This window comes from Chiloscyllium plagiosum, chromosome 23, assembly GCF_004010195.1.
Source record: "Chiloscyllium plagiosum isolate BGI_BamShark_2017 chromosome 23, ASM401019v2, whole genome shotgun sequence".
NCBI lineage: Eukaryota > Metazoa > Chordata > Chondrichthyes > Orectolobiformes > Hemiscylliidae > Chiloscyllium > Chiloscyllium plagiosum.
Genome location: NC_057732.1, coordinates 31,841,741 through 31,855,601, shown reverse-complemented (window position 1 = coordinate 31,855,601; position 13,861 = coordinate 31,841,741). Strand labels below are relative to the sequence as shown.

The following is a 13,861-nucleotide window of genomic DNA, read 5'->3' as shown; positions in this document are numbered from 1 at the left end:
AGGACATTGTTAATCAAGACCTATTACAAGCTACACCAGTTGTATAAACATTTTGATTCAATCACAAAATGGCCATTTGTTTCCCTTTTAGTACCGCCATCTAAAATAAATCAAAATGTTTCTCTAACAAATTCAAACATAATACATTTATTATAAACAACTCATTTCTGAAAACTAGTGACAAAACTGGTTAACTACTAAACTATAATCCAGACTTTGAAATATATCCTCTGTAGTTCCCAAAACTCTTGCACACATCATGGGTTTCTGCCGGCTTCTCCGGTTTCCTCCCATTGCAAGTGAGGTGGATTGGACATGCTCAATTATCCATTGTGTTCAAGGATATGGAGGTTAAGTACGTTCGCCATGGGAAATGCAGGGTTACAAATATAGGGTAAGGGGAATGGGTCTGGGATGCTCTTCAGAGGGTTGATGTGGATTTGTTGGACTGAATGGCCTGTTTCCACACTATGAGGATTCTATTAAAAAGAATCACATACAACAACAATTCCACAGAGAGGATAATTAAAAAGGTAAAAGAAAAAAAAACCTTTGTGGCTAAGAATCTGAAAAACAAAAAGATCAAATACAAACAGTGCACCAAATTTGAATTTGAGTTTGACATTTTCAAATTGCTGACAGATGTAAACTAATGGAAGATCTTCCAAATGAAGCCTTAATTTGGATGGAAATCAAAATGGTTCCAAGTCCTTGAAAAGTTATCACAGGTCAGTTTTTCAGGATTTACAAGGTAATCAAGATATTCAGATGTGGAAATGTTATCAAGTTATGAAATACTTTAAACAAGAGTGAATTTCTGGAGAGAAAAAGACTTTCCCTAATTGCAAGCTTTGGATGTTTCTTTCCCTTTCGACTCTTTAATGTTTTTGAAACAGAAAAGCAGGACCAGAAAGTGTTGCTAGGCAACCACCAGCACTGGGCCCCATAAGTCTCTTTCCATCAGGGTTTCTAGCTCAATTACTTCATGACCCTATGATCTCTCTAAAAGCTTTCCTTAGCTGTTTTTCTGAAGTCACTTGACTCTAATTAGCAGACATCTTACAACCCTCATTAAAATTGTTAACTAATTTCTTCATAAAACTCATTTGATCCAGAAAGTATCCACACAATTCATTATCTCACAGTTCAGATAATAAACTTGTGTACTGTTGGTAAAAGAACATTGGCGCCCCCATGTGATTATGTTCAGTGACTGACCACTGTCATAACCAACTATAAAAATGACCTAACAAGACATTTTTAAAAAAATTTTATTGAAAAAATGTTCTTTACAAAATTATAAAATTACAAAAATATGAAAATATAACATTATAACAACAAAAACAACAATAAGCAATAAATCAACTATACTACTCTACACATCATTACACATCAATCAATAAATAAATAAGTAAATAAATAACGCCGCTCAGCGTAACAAGATGTCAGCTCTCAACCTTCGAAAGCATCGATTATTAAATTCTTCCTCTCAGGATATTAGGCTTATTAAAACAAACCACCATGGCTAGACAAAAGCCCTATTTAAAATGGCAGGCAGATCTGCTTCCAAATAATTGAAAAAGGGCTGCCATGTCTCATAAAAATTGTCCATTTTCTGGTGTACCATATTTATAAGAAAGTCCAAAGGAATGTGTTCCATAATTAACTTATGCTACCCTAACAGATCCGGAGAGTTCTCAGACACCCAGCACATCAGAATGTTCTTGCACAAAAGTGAGGATGCTAAAAAGCTTTCTGCCATGTACATCTAAGAAAGATAAATTCAGCGAACCCAGGAGAAAAGAAATCGGGTCCACCTTGACTGGTCCCCAAGACCCTCTCTATTAGTTCTTGCACAGCACTCCAATATGTACAGAACCTGTGGCAGGACCACAAACAATGAGTGAGGGTACCTGTATTTATTTTACATTTGGGGCACATTGAAGTTGCACCTTGCTTAAATTTTGCAAGACAATCTAAGGCCAGATGAGCCCTATGAAGAATCTTTGACTGCATAGCATGGATCCTATTACATAATGAAATCTTCCTTGCACTCTCACAAACGTCTTCCCAAGTTTCCATAGTGATCTCCACCCCTAACTCTCTCTCCCAGATCTCCCGTAATCGCTCGATGTCACCCGAGGAAGCTCCCCCCAACAAATGATAGGGAGTACTCACTGAAAGAGTGCTCTTAGCCTGAAGCACCCTTTTTTCCGTATCAGATCGATAACCCTCAGTCAGAAGCATAGTATCTTTTCGGATGAAATCTCTGATCTGAAAAAAACGGAAGAGGTCCCTGCACGATAATCCATACTTATGAGTTATTTGATTAAATGACATTAACATTTCATCTTCAAACAGGTCACTCAAACAAGAAATTCCCTTATCCACCCAGAACTTAAACCTGGGATCCATTGTCCCTGGCTGGAAACCTGGCACACCAACTGTGGGAGTATAGAAAGACGTTTAGACATATTACCCTCCATCTGTCTCACTGCCCTTCACGCTTTGACAATGTTAACAACTATTGGATTGCGGCAATGTTCTGCAACTATCCTCATTTTGTCCAGAAACAACAGGTTAATAAGATTATCCAACACTAGGTTATAGTCCAACAGGTTTATTTGGAAGCACTAGCTTTCAGAGCGCTGTCCTTCATCAGGTGATTGTGGAGAATTCCTTGCTGTAGCATGAAGTTTAAGGTGGATCGGAGAGCTGTGATCCGCTGCAGCTTAGTCAGTGACGGTCTACTGTAATATGCTGTCTCAGCTGCCTTCAGTCGTGCCTCAAGTAGACGTTGCTGCTCTCCCTTCTGTCACTTCTGGCTGTTAGAGAATGAGATATTATCCCTCTAGCATAGGCGTTAGCAGTCTCCTAAAAAATGGACGGATTACTAGCTGTACGTGAGTTGGTGGCCAAAAAAGCTTCAAATTCTCTAGGGAAGTATTCTACAAATTTGCTGTCCTTGAGGATGAAGGGATCCATTTGCCAGAACCGTGAGCCCATTTCATCACCCTTAATCTTAACCATTAAGTACGCCACTGCATGATCAATGATCAGAGATGGCAATATTCCCAATTGAACAGGATACCACTAAGTCTAAAAAAAGCCTCGTGAGTTGGACATAATCAATCCTTGTGTGGCATTTATGAGGATTGGAAAAGAATGTAAAATCTCTGCCCGTAGGGTATAACCATCTACCAATGTCTACCAACCCCAGTTCCACACATAGATCACCCAACTGCTTGGATTGTGAAGAAAGCTTTGGGGGGCCTTTGGGCATTGTATCCAGCATAGGATCCATAAGGCAATTAAAATCCCCCCTCTAAAATAATATGCCGCGACGCCAAGGCCACCAGCTTAGATAGTGCATTAGTCAGAAATTTAAGAGGGTGGGCCAGAGAACAGTAGACATTCAAAATATCATATTCCTCGCCATGTAGAAGGGCCTTAAGAATAACAAACTGGCCATACTCACCTTTAACACAATCTATTAAATTAAATGGGAGACCCTTCTGGATGAATATTGCCACTCCTCTGCTGCTAGTACTAAAAGCTGAGAAAAACACCTGATCAAACCCAACCTGCTGTAACTTCAAATGTTCCTTGCATTAAGATGAGTCTCTTGTAACAGGGCAACATCCACCCTCTCCTTTCTAAGGCTCGACAACACCTTTTTTTCTTTTAACTGGCGAACGAATCCCTCTGATATTCCCGGTGCACTATGTAAGAATGGTAATGATCCTTTGCACTCACCTTTGATCTGCCAAGAGGAAGAATTTGTTTTACAACACGCTGAGCATACTCAAAAGGAGACTCATAGAGTCTATTTACAAAAACCAAAATAAAATTAACTACAAAAAACAAAAGACACTTAATGGGGCACTCTACACCCCCCCGCCCACAGAGGATGCTTTCATTTCCCACATTAACACCTCCATCCCTGCTTGCAGCTCGAGCCGCACCCCAAACCTAAGCAATGTGAGAAACCAAACAAAGGACATTGTAAACAAAGGTATAACAAAAACAGTGAGCACTTTGCCTGCCCCCCACAATATATCATTACCACTCCAGCTTAGAGAGAAAAAAACCCACCAACAACAGCTTCTTTGGGAAAAGAGTGAAAGTACAAGAAATAAAAGCAAGACAAAAAAACCCCTAGACACTATTATCCATGTCCATAAATACATCTACATTATTTTAAAGTGTCCAAGAGGTTTTTGGCTTGCTCCAAGGAATGAAACGACCGCACAGTAAGTAATACGAAGCACCACTGGGTATCTTATCAAATATTGAATACCGAGGTCTTTTAACCTTTTCTTAACCTCAAACGATTTCCTTTTATGGATCACTGCCGCAAAAAAGTCCTGGAAAAACATTAACTTAGTTCCCTGATAGGTCAGGGCCTGCGAATCTCACCCCAACCTTCTAGAAGTTTCCATGACTCTCTGCTTGTCCTTATAGCATTGAAATTGTATCAGAATCAGGTGGGGGGGGCGCTGATGCTGACCAGATCTGCACACCACAACCCAGTGAGCTCTGTCAACCTTCACCCGGTCTGCCTCGGCATCCCAGCCAAGAAATTGTGGCAACCAGTCTTCAAAAAATCTTGCTGGCTGCCCACCTTCTACTCAGTCCAGCAGGCCAACGACCCGGATATTTTTCCTCCTACCTCTATTTTGCAGGTCATCAACTTAGTGCTCAGTCAGGGCCCAAACCTGTTTCTCAAAAGCGTGGATCCGTCCCGCCGAGAACTCAATCTCTGTCTCCAACACCGCAGTCCTCCGCTCAACCTCATCAACTTGCTTCCCGAGCTCTTTCAACCCCTTCTCATGCTTTTGCAGCATGGTTGAGATGGGCTCCAGTTGATTACGAGTCTCTTCCCTCATCTCCTCGATCAGCTTTTGAATCGCTCAGAGTTCCTCCACGATGTTCTGCTGTGAGGTATTTCTTTCACAGTTGCAGAAGGAGCTGCAGCTGCTTCCCCAGTTGCAGTCTTGGGCCCACCCGCTGTTTTCGAGTGTCCCAAGTGTTGAGACTTGGACGTTTGCTTCCTCTTAGTCATTCCCGCACGTTCGATAAAGGATTTAAAGGGTTGTTTCACCGTTTAACAATAATTTTTTCCAAAAGAACTAAGGTGGGGGTGAAAATGTATTACTACCTTGGGTTGGGGTGCAGAGCTAAGCAAGGCTGATCTAGTCAGATTGCCGCCATCTTGAATCTTCCCAGCAAGGCAAATTTTACTCTGACTTCTGACTGATCCAATAGCTGGAATAATAACACAATGCAAGGATCTAAGATGATTCATGGATAATAGGGGCAAATACTGTACTCCAAAAAAAGACAGCAAAATGTTAAGAATGCAGTACAGGGAGTGTTGGGCAATGGACAGAATAATTTGGGGCAAAAAAAGTAGGGAAAACCAACATTGAATATGCTGAAATGAAATACACGGCAGATGAAGAATTCTCTTTGGTGTATCACTCTACCTAGAATGATCTAGTGTATGCTAAAATACTAGAAGAAGGACGTAGTCAAAATCTTTAGAAAATTGTACATGTGGGATTCTTGTTGGACAACAGTTATTAAAGTATGTTACAATGGGCAAGCAACACTAACACAGGAAATTTAAAAATAGCAGCAGGAAGAGGCCATTTGGTTCATCAAGCCTGCTGTACCATTCAACATGATCATGGTTGATCATGTCTGCTCACTATGCTTTTGCTCCTTCCCCATATTTCTTGACACCTTTAGTATCTATAAATCTATTTCTTAAAAATATATTGTCATTACTCCACAACATTGTGTGAATTTCACAGGTGTAACCACCCTCTGATTGAAAGAAATTCTCCAAATCTGAGTCATAATTGGTCCACCCCATACGCAGAGATCCTGACCCCTTGTTCTAAAACACTTCCTGACATGGGAGGCATTATCCTCGCATCTAGTCTGTCCTGCCTGCCAGAATTTTATATGTTTCAACGAGAAACCCTCTCATTCCTCTAAACTCCAGTGATTACAGGCTTAGATTACCGAATCGCTCCTCATAGGTAGTCTTGCCATTCCTGGAATAGTCTGGTGAGATTCTGCTGCACTTTTTCTTGGTAAATATATCCTTTCTTAGGCAAAGAGACCAGGATAGATCACAATACTCCAGGACTGCCTCACCAATGCCCAACAACAATAAGACTTCCTTGCTCCTGTTCTCAAATTTTTCTGCAATAAAGGCTAACATTTTCCTTCCTAACTGCTTGCTGGACTTTCCTGCTTGCTTTCAGTTACACGTAGGTTCTTTAGTACATCAACATTCCCCACTTTATCATACACTTATATGATGCTCTGCCATTCTGACTTCCTGTCTGAAGTAGATAACTTCACACTATCTACACTAAAGGGTAATCATCAGGTATTTGCCCACAGTCAACTTGTTAAATATACTTGAAGCCTCTTCGCCTCATTATTATTCACAATCCTACTTGTGTCATCAGCAATTTTGGAAATACTACAATATATTCCTCATCCAAATCTTCAGTGTATATTGTAAATAGATGGAGCCCAAGTACTAAGCTCTCTGATACCCCACTAGTCACTACCTTCCATTCCGAAAAAGGCCTGTTTATTTCTCTCTGTTTCCTGTCTGCAAATCAATTCTCAATTCTTGACAGAATATTACCATCAAACATATAATGAATGGAATGAGGTCAGCCAGGTGGATCTCAGAATATGAGGTCCCTGATTGGGACTGTTAACCTAATCCAATCAGGGAGTCCTGGCTGACATATATAAACCGGAGCATCGTGGCTCTGTTCACTCTAGGAGCCGGCACTAAGCTTGCTGGGTCAGTGTCTTACACTATGCATGTGTAAATAAAACATGACTTGGTGAGGGGATACCAGTCTTCCTGAAGTTATTTCAAAACCATGTGCTTTAATTTTGCACACTATCATTCTATGTGGGAGTTCAACAGAAGTTTTCTAAAAATCCAAATATACTGTATACAATGGTTTTCCTTTAACGATTCTACTAGTTATGACCTCAAGAAACTTGTCAAATATGATTTATTTCTCATTATTGCATGTTAGTTTCATCTAATTCAATCAATATTTTCTAATTTTCCTGTTTTTATATTCTTTAAAATAGACTGTAATATTTTCCCTACCACTATTTGGTCTGTAATTCCCTGCTCTAGCCCTTTTTAAAATTGTGGGGTTCCATTTGACAAGGTCCAATCTCCTAACCTACTTAAACAAGAAAGGCATGTCTTGACAGCCATTGTGGAAGAAATGAAGATAGGACCATTATTAAATGACGCTGTTAAGGCCAGCCAACATTTTACCTGATGTAAAACTAATGTTACAACTTAAATGGGAAGAATGCACTCAGAATTGAACTCCACTATTTCCACAAGCCATAACAAATGTGTAAATACCCAATTTAAACTATTAACGTGATCAATTTGCCTGACTCACTACTATTCAGGACAAAGCAATTCACACCAAACTTTGTCATTAATAAGGAAGTACCTCTATGTAATATAACACACTTGCTCTTTAGCAAACAGCAGAATAAAAGAAAGGATTACTAAACTACTATCAAGTGCACGCATTCATTTATGAATCAAATAAAAATCAGATGAAAGGAGAGAAGGCATGGTAGCTAAATTTGTAGATGACATCAAGATATGGAGACAAGTATGTTGTGAAAATAAGTCAGAAAACTTTAGACAGGGTATGGATAGATTGAGTGAGTGGGCAAAGATCTGGCAAATAGAGTATAATGTGGAGAGATGTGAAGTCGTTTACCCTAGTATGAAGTATAAACAATAAAGAATGCAGAATTTCAGAGGCGCAGACAAATTTAGATGTTCCAGTGCATGAGTTTAAAAACTTAGTATGCAGATAGAGCACATCAACAGGAAAGTTAAAAGGATCCAAACATTTATGTTTAGAGGGAATTAACATAAAAATAAGGATGTTATATTTCACCTTAGTTATACAGAATATTTCTGAGACCACAATTTGATTTGTATGTGCAGCTTTTGTCTCTTTATTGGAGATGGTTCAGAAGAGGTTTGCTGATTAACGCCTGCAATGACCAAATTACCTTTTGAGAAAAGGTTAGATAGGGTGGGCTTCTTTACGTTGAAATTTAGAACATTGAATGATGACTTGATTTGAAGAATCACAGAATCCCTACCATTGGCTATTTGGCCCAACAAGTCCACACTGACTCTCCAAAAGGTATTCCATCCAGACCCATTATTATTCTACATTTCCTGTGACTAAGGCACTAACCTACACACCCCTGAACACTGTGGGCAATTCACCTAACCTGCATATCGTTGGACTGTGGGAAGAAACTGGAGCACCCAGAGGAAACCCATGTAGACACAGGGAGAATGTGCAAACTCCACACAGGCAGTCGCCTGAGGCTAGGAGTGATTAATTTCCTGAATGGGCTTGATAATGTGGGCATGGAAAGGATGTTTCCTCTTGCGCATCAGTTCAGAAGTTGGATCTATTTCAAAATTAGGGATGACTCTTTCAGGACACAGATGAGATTTTCTTTTTCAGAGTTGTGTGACTTTAGAACTATATATTTAATGAAGAAGTGGTTAGATTTTTGTTAGGCAGGTGAATCAAAGATTATTAGGGATACATGAGTTTTTTTTTAAAAATGTTAACAGGATATGGGTATCACTGGCAAGGCCAGCATTTGTTTAATCATCTCTGATCACCCAGAGAGTACAATTAGAGTGCACGATGTTCAACGCGCATTGCTGTGGGTCTGGAGTTATGTAGGTCAAACCAGGTAAGGACGATAGATTTCCTACACTAAATTTAAAATATAAGAACCAGGAGCAGGAGTTTCTTCAAGCCTGCTCCACACTTAGTTGATCTCATGTTAACCTCAATTCCATTTTCATGCCCAGTCTCCATAACTCTTCAACCCATCACTAATTAAAAATATGTCTATTTCTTCCTTAAATTTACTTAATGTCCAGGCATTCAGCATACTCTGGTGTAGAGAAGTCCACAGATTCACAACCCTATGAAAGAAGTAATTTCTCCTCATCCCTGTTTTAAATCTGCTACCCCTTATCCTAAAACTATGACCTTTCACTCTAGATTGTCCAGTAAAAGGAAATCTCTTACATCTACTTTGTCAATCCCCTTTAGCATTTTATATATTTCAATTAGATATCCTCTCATTCTTCTAAATTTGAGAGAGTATAGGCATAAAGTGCTCAATCTCTTTTCATTGGACAAGCCTCTCATGTCTGGAGTCAATCTAACAAACCTTATCTGAACTGCCTTCAATGCAACACATAAGGGGACCAGAATTGTATATAATACTCCAGATGTGGTCTCATTAACACCTTGTACAGCTGCAGCAAAGCTTTCTTACTTTTATACTCTATTCCTTTAGCAATAAATTCCAAAATTCCATTTGCCTTCTGTATTACCTCTGTACCTGCATACACATGTTTTGTAATTCACTTATGAGGATACCCAGATCACTCTGATATTTCTCTCCATTTAGATAAATTACCTTTCTATTCCTCTTAACAAAACTGATCCATGTTAAACGTCATCTGCCAAATGTTGGTCTATTCACCCAACCTATATTCACCCACTTATGTATTTTTAAAATTTTCTTCAATGCAACTTGCTTCCCCACCTATTTTGTTGTCATCTGCAAACATGGCTATAGTACTTTCTATTCCTACATCCAAGTCATTAATATAAATTGTAACATGGTCTGGCCCGAGGACTGAACCCTGTGGCACCCCACTAGTTAATTCATGCCTTCCAGAAAAAGATCCATTCACTGCTTCCTGTTGGTTAGCCAATCCTCTATCCAAGCTAATAAATTACCCCATACCCTATCCAATCTTACTTTCTTTATTAATCTTTTGTGAGGCACCTTCTGGAAGTCAAGATAAACTACATCTACAATATCCACATTATCCATCTTACTTGTTACGTCTTTAAAGAACTCAGAAAATTAGTCAAACGTGATTTATCCTTCAGGAGAAAGTGAGGACTGAATACTCTGATGGATTGCATTTTGACATTGCAAACCTTAATAATGGATTCTTAATAATTTCCCCACATATGTTAAACTAACTAGACCATAGTTTCCTACTTTGGGAAGCTGGCTTGATTTCCAAAGTACCTCCACAAATGCAGTAGGTTTTGGTGGGAGAGGTAGGGTGACCCTGCAGAGGTGTGTCAGAGGGAGCAAGCCAGCACTTCAAAATATTGGTTGAAGACGATGAAGGTTGCAGAATTTGGGGACATCCCAAGGGAGAAATAAGTAGAGGAACCATTCTAGATAGAGTCATAGAGATATACAGCATGGGAAGCCCAAGAATGACTGGGCTGAAGTAGAATAAACAGTGGATAAATAGTAAAACAAAGAGCCCTAGAGGGCTAACAGTTTGCCCATGTATCTGAACTGTGGTACTCACTGAGGCATTAAAGTAGTGTGATGGTACTTAAACTAATATTTTTGTGGATATTCAATATGCCTTCAGAGTAGCGTACAATTGTATGGCATTATTGGTGATGAGGAATACATAATATCAGGTGAGGACACTTTGGGATTCTCCCTAGATTTATTGGCCAGTATATTTTCATGACCCCTTTTATTCTTCTTATTACTTTTAAGTTTACCTTGTACTTTCTGCATTCCACCATGGCCTCTATTGATTTATTACCATGTACCTTTACTTGGATTGTTGTAAAATGTTATATAATGTCATTGTTGAACTATAAATTTAATATTTCAGGAAATTTTGGACATTGTTCATGGATTGGGCTATTATATTGCACATCTCCAGTCTCTTTGGTCATAGAGATGTACAGCACAGAAACAGACCCTTTGGTCCAATTCGTCCATGCCGACCAGATATCCCAACCCAATCTATTCCCACCTGCTAGCACCCAGCCCATATACCCATCTAGATGCCTTTTAAATGTTGCAATTGTACTAGCCCCCACCACTTCTGCTGGCAGCTCATTCCATACACATACCATCATCTACGTGAAAACGTTGCCCCTGAGGTCTCCTTTATATCTTTCCCCTCTCACCCTAAACCTATGCCCTCTAGTTCTGGACTCCCCCATCCCAGGGAAAAGATTTTGTCTATTTATTCTATACATGCCCCTTATGATTTTATAATCCTCTATAAGATCACCACTCAGCCTCCGATGCTCCAGGGAAAACAGCCCCAGTCTATTTAACCTCTTCCTATAGCTCAAATCCTCCAACCCAGGCACCATCCATGTAAATGTGGCTCAGTGGTTAGCACTGCTGCCTCACAGCACCAGGGTCTCAGGTTTGATTCCAGCATCAGGCGACTGTCTGTCTGTGTGGAGTTTGCACATTCTCCTTGTGTCTGCGTGGGCTTCCTCCCACAGTGCAACGATGGGCAGGTCAGGTGAATTGGCCATGTTAAATTGCCCATAGTGTTAGGTGCATTAGTTAGAGGGAAATGGGTCTGGGCGGGTTACTCTTCGGAGGGTCGGTGTGGACTTGTTGGGCCGAAGGGCTGTTTCCACACTGTAGGGAATCTAATCTAAATCTTTTCTGAACCCTTTCAAGTTTCACAAATTCCTTCTGATTTGAAGGAGACCAGAATTGCACGCAATATTCCGAAAGTGGACTAACCAGTGTCCAGTACAGCCGCAACATGACCTCCCAACTCCTGTACTCAATACTCTGACCAATAAAGGAAAGCATACCAAATGTCTTCTTCACTATCCTATCCACCTGTGACTCTACTTTCAAGGAGCTATGAATCTGCACTCCAATATCTCTTTGTTCAGCAGCACTCCCTAGGACCTTACCATTAAGTGTATAAGTCCTATTAAGATTTTCTTTTCCAAACTGCAGCACCTCGCATTTATCTAAATTAAATGCCATCTGCCACTCCTCGGTCTATTGAACCATCTGATCAAGATCCCGTTATAATCTGAGGTAACCTTCTTTGCTGTCCATGACACCTCCAATTTTGGTGTAATCTGCAAACTTACTATCTATACCTCTTATGCTCACATCCAAATCATTTATACAACTGACAAAAAGTAGTGGACCCAGCACCAATCCTTGTGGCACACCACTGGTCACAGGCCTCCAATCTAAATAACAACCCTCCACCACCACCCTCTGTCTTCCACCTTTGAGCCAGTTCTGCATCCAAATGGCTAGTTCTCCCTGGATTCCGAGATCTAACCTTGCAAACCTGCCTCCCATGGGGAACCTTGTCGAACGCCTTACTGAAGTTCATATCGACCACTGCTCTGCCCTTAATTCTTTGTTATTTCTTCAAAAAACTCAATCAGGTTTGAGAGACATGATTTCCCACCTGCCTAATTTGTGGCATTTAATCAGGGACATTTTGTTGTTATTAAGGCCAATTGTTAGAGGTGCTAACCAAGTTTAATTTACAATATTTAAGTTAAAATACATCAGATCAGATGTGATGAGTGGACCAATTTATTTTCTCCAGACGTCGATGAGAGTTTATTTCGGACAGTAACGGACCTTGTTTCAAATTTCTTGTCTTTTCCTTATCCCAGTCGAATGATTTTAGAAGTTACATATCTGCCCCATAGTGTCTGACGAAGTAGAGCACAGACATCGTGCACCTCAATTATGTCTTAGTCTTTTCAAACTGATCGCATAAACCGTGTCTTTTCGGCCGCCAGATTTTTGGTGGGTTTACATGTTGAGTAGGTGCGTTTGAAATGAATTGTGAACTTTTTTTAAAAAGGCGAAATATTATTAAAAGGCCCTGTCAACAAGATCGGAAATCTCGAAATACCGAATTCTGACTGTTGAACCGTTGCGGTGGCGGTTGATCTTCGCAGTTCAAAGACTGTTACTATGGTGACAGTAAACAGGCGGTGTTCACGAGCGCTCTCGCCTTATTGGGAAATTGTTCGAGCTGCAGCTATGGTGTTCTTAAAATTCGCAGATCCCGTGTTGAAAAACTACGTCATATCACACTCACTCCCACAGATTTACGAGGTAATTAGTCGCCTTTTTATTAAAAAAAACTTTGAATTTTATACTTATGTTGAAAATATTATTTGTACACCTTTCAGCCGGATAGAAATAATGCGGGAACAATACCCAACTCAGAGCAAATTGAACGAAATCACCATAAGCACCGTAAAGTAAGCACCTAAATAAACGTTTAAATTATACTACTGCCATCTGACAATTAGTAGCACTTACACGTTTATATCACACTTGCAAACTTAAAAATCACACAACACCAGGTTATAGTCCAACAGGTTTAATTGGAAGCACTAGCTTTCCTTCATCAGGTGGCTGTGGAGGACGCAATTGTAAGGCACAGAATTTATAGCAAAAGTTTAGTGTGATGTAACTGAAATTATACATTGAAAAATATCTTGATTGTCTGTTGAGTCTTTCATCTGTTCGAATACCATGATAGTTTCACTTCTTTCATGCGTAAATCACAAAACTTTTTTTAAAAGTTGCATTCTCAGATTAACTGTAGCAATTGGTGTGAGCTAGACAATATGTTGAAGGTGTTAGCCTCCTGTGTTTTCTGTCTGTGCCATGATGTTTAGATTGATTCCAGTCTAAAAAGTGAGATAACAGAGTTTTACATGAATTCATGCAGTTTTTGAGCAAAGAACAATGTAACTCTGCAAGTACAATTTCACCCCACAAACGTAGATGTATATATGTGCATGTGGGTCTTTGTGTCTGTGAGTGTGTGTCTGTCTGTCTGGGTTGGGGGGTTGTGAGTGTGAGAGAGTGTATATGTGTGTGTATGTGAGTGTAGAGTGTCTTAAGTCTGTGAGGGGGTGCATGTGGG

At 39.9% G+C, this 13,861-nt stretch overlaps 1 protein-coding gene across 1 annotated transcript in view; it reads left to right on the top strand.

Moving 5' to 3' along the window:
• fbxl13 (F-box and leucine-rich repeat protein 13) overlaps positions 1 to 13,861 on the top strand; it is a 314,516-nt gene that overhangs the window by 1,056 nt on the left and 299,599 nt on the right. The window contains exon 3 of the mRNA XM_043713824.1: positions 12,986 to 13,038. Within this exon, the coding sequence (XP_043569759.1) occupies positions 12,986 to 13,038 (53 nt within the window). The remainder of the gene's footprint in view (positions 1 to 12,985; positions 13,039 to 13,861) is intronic.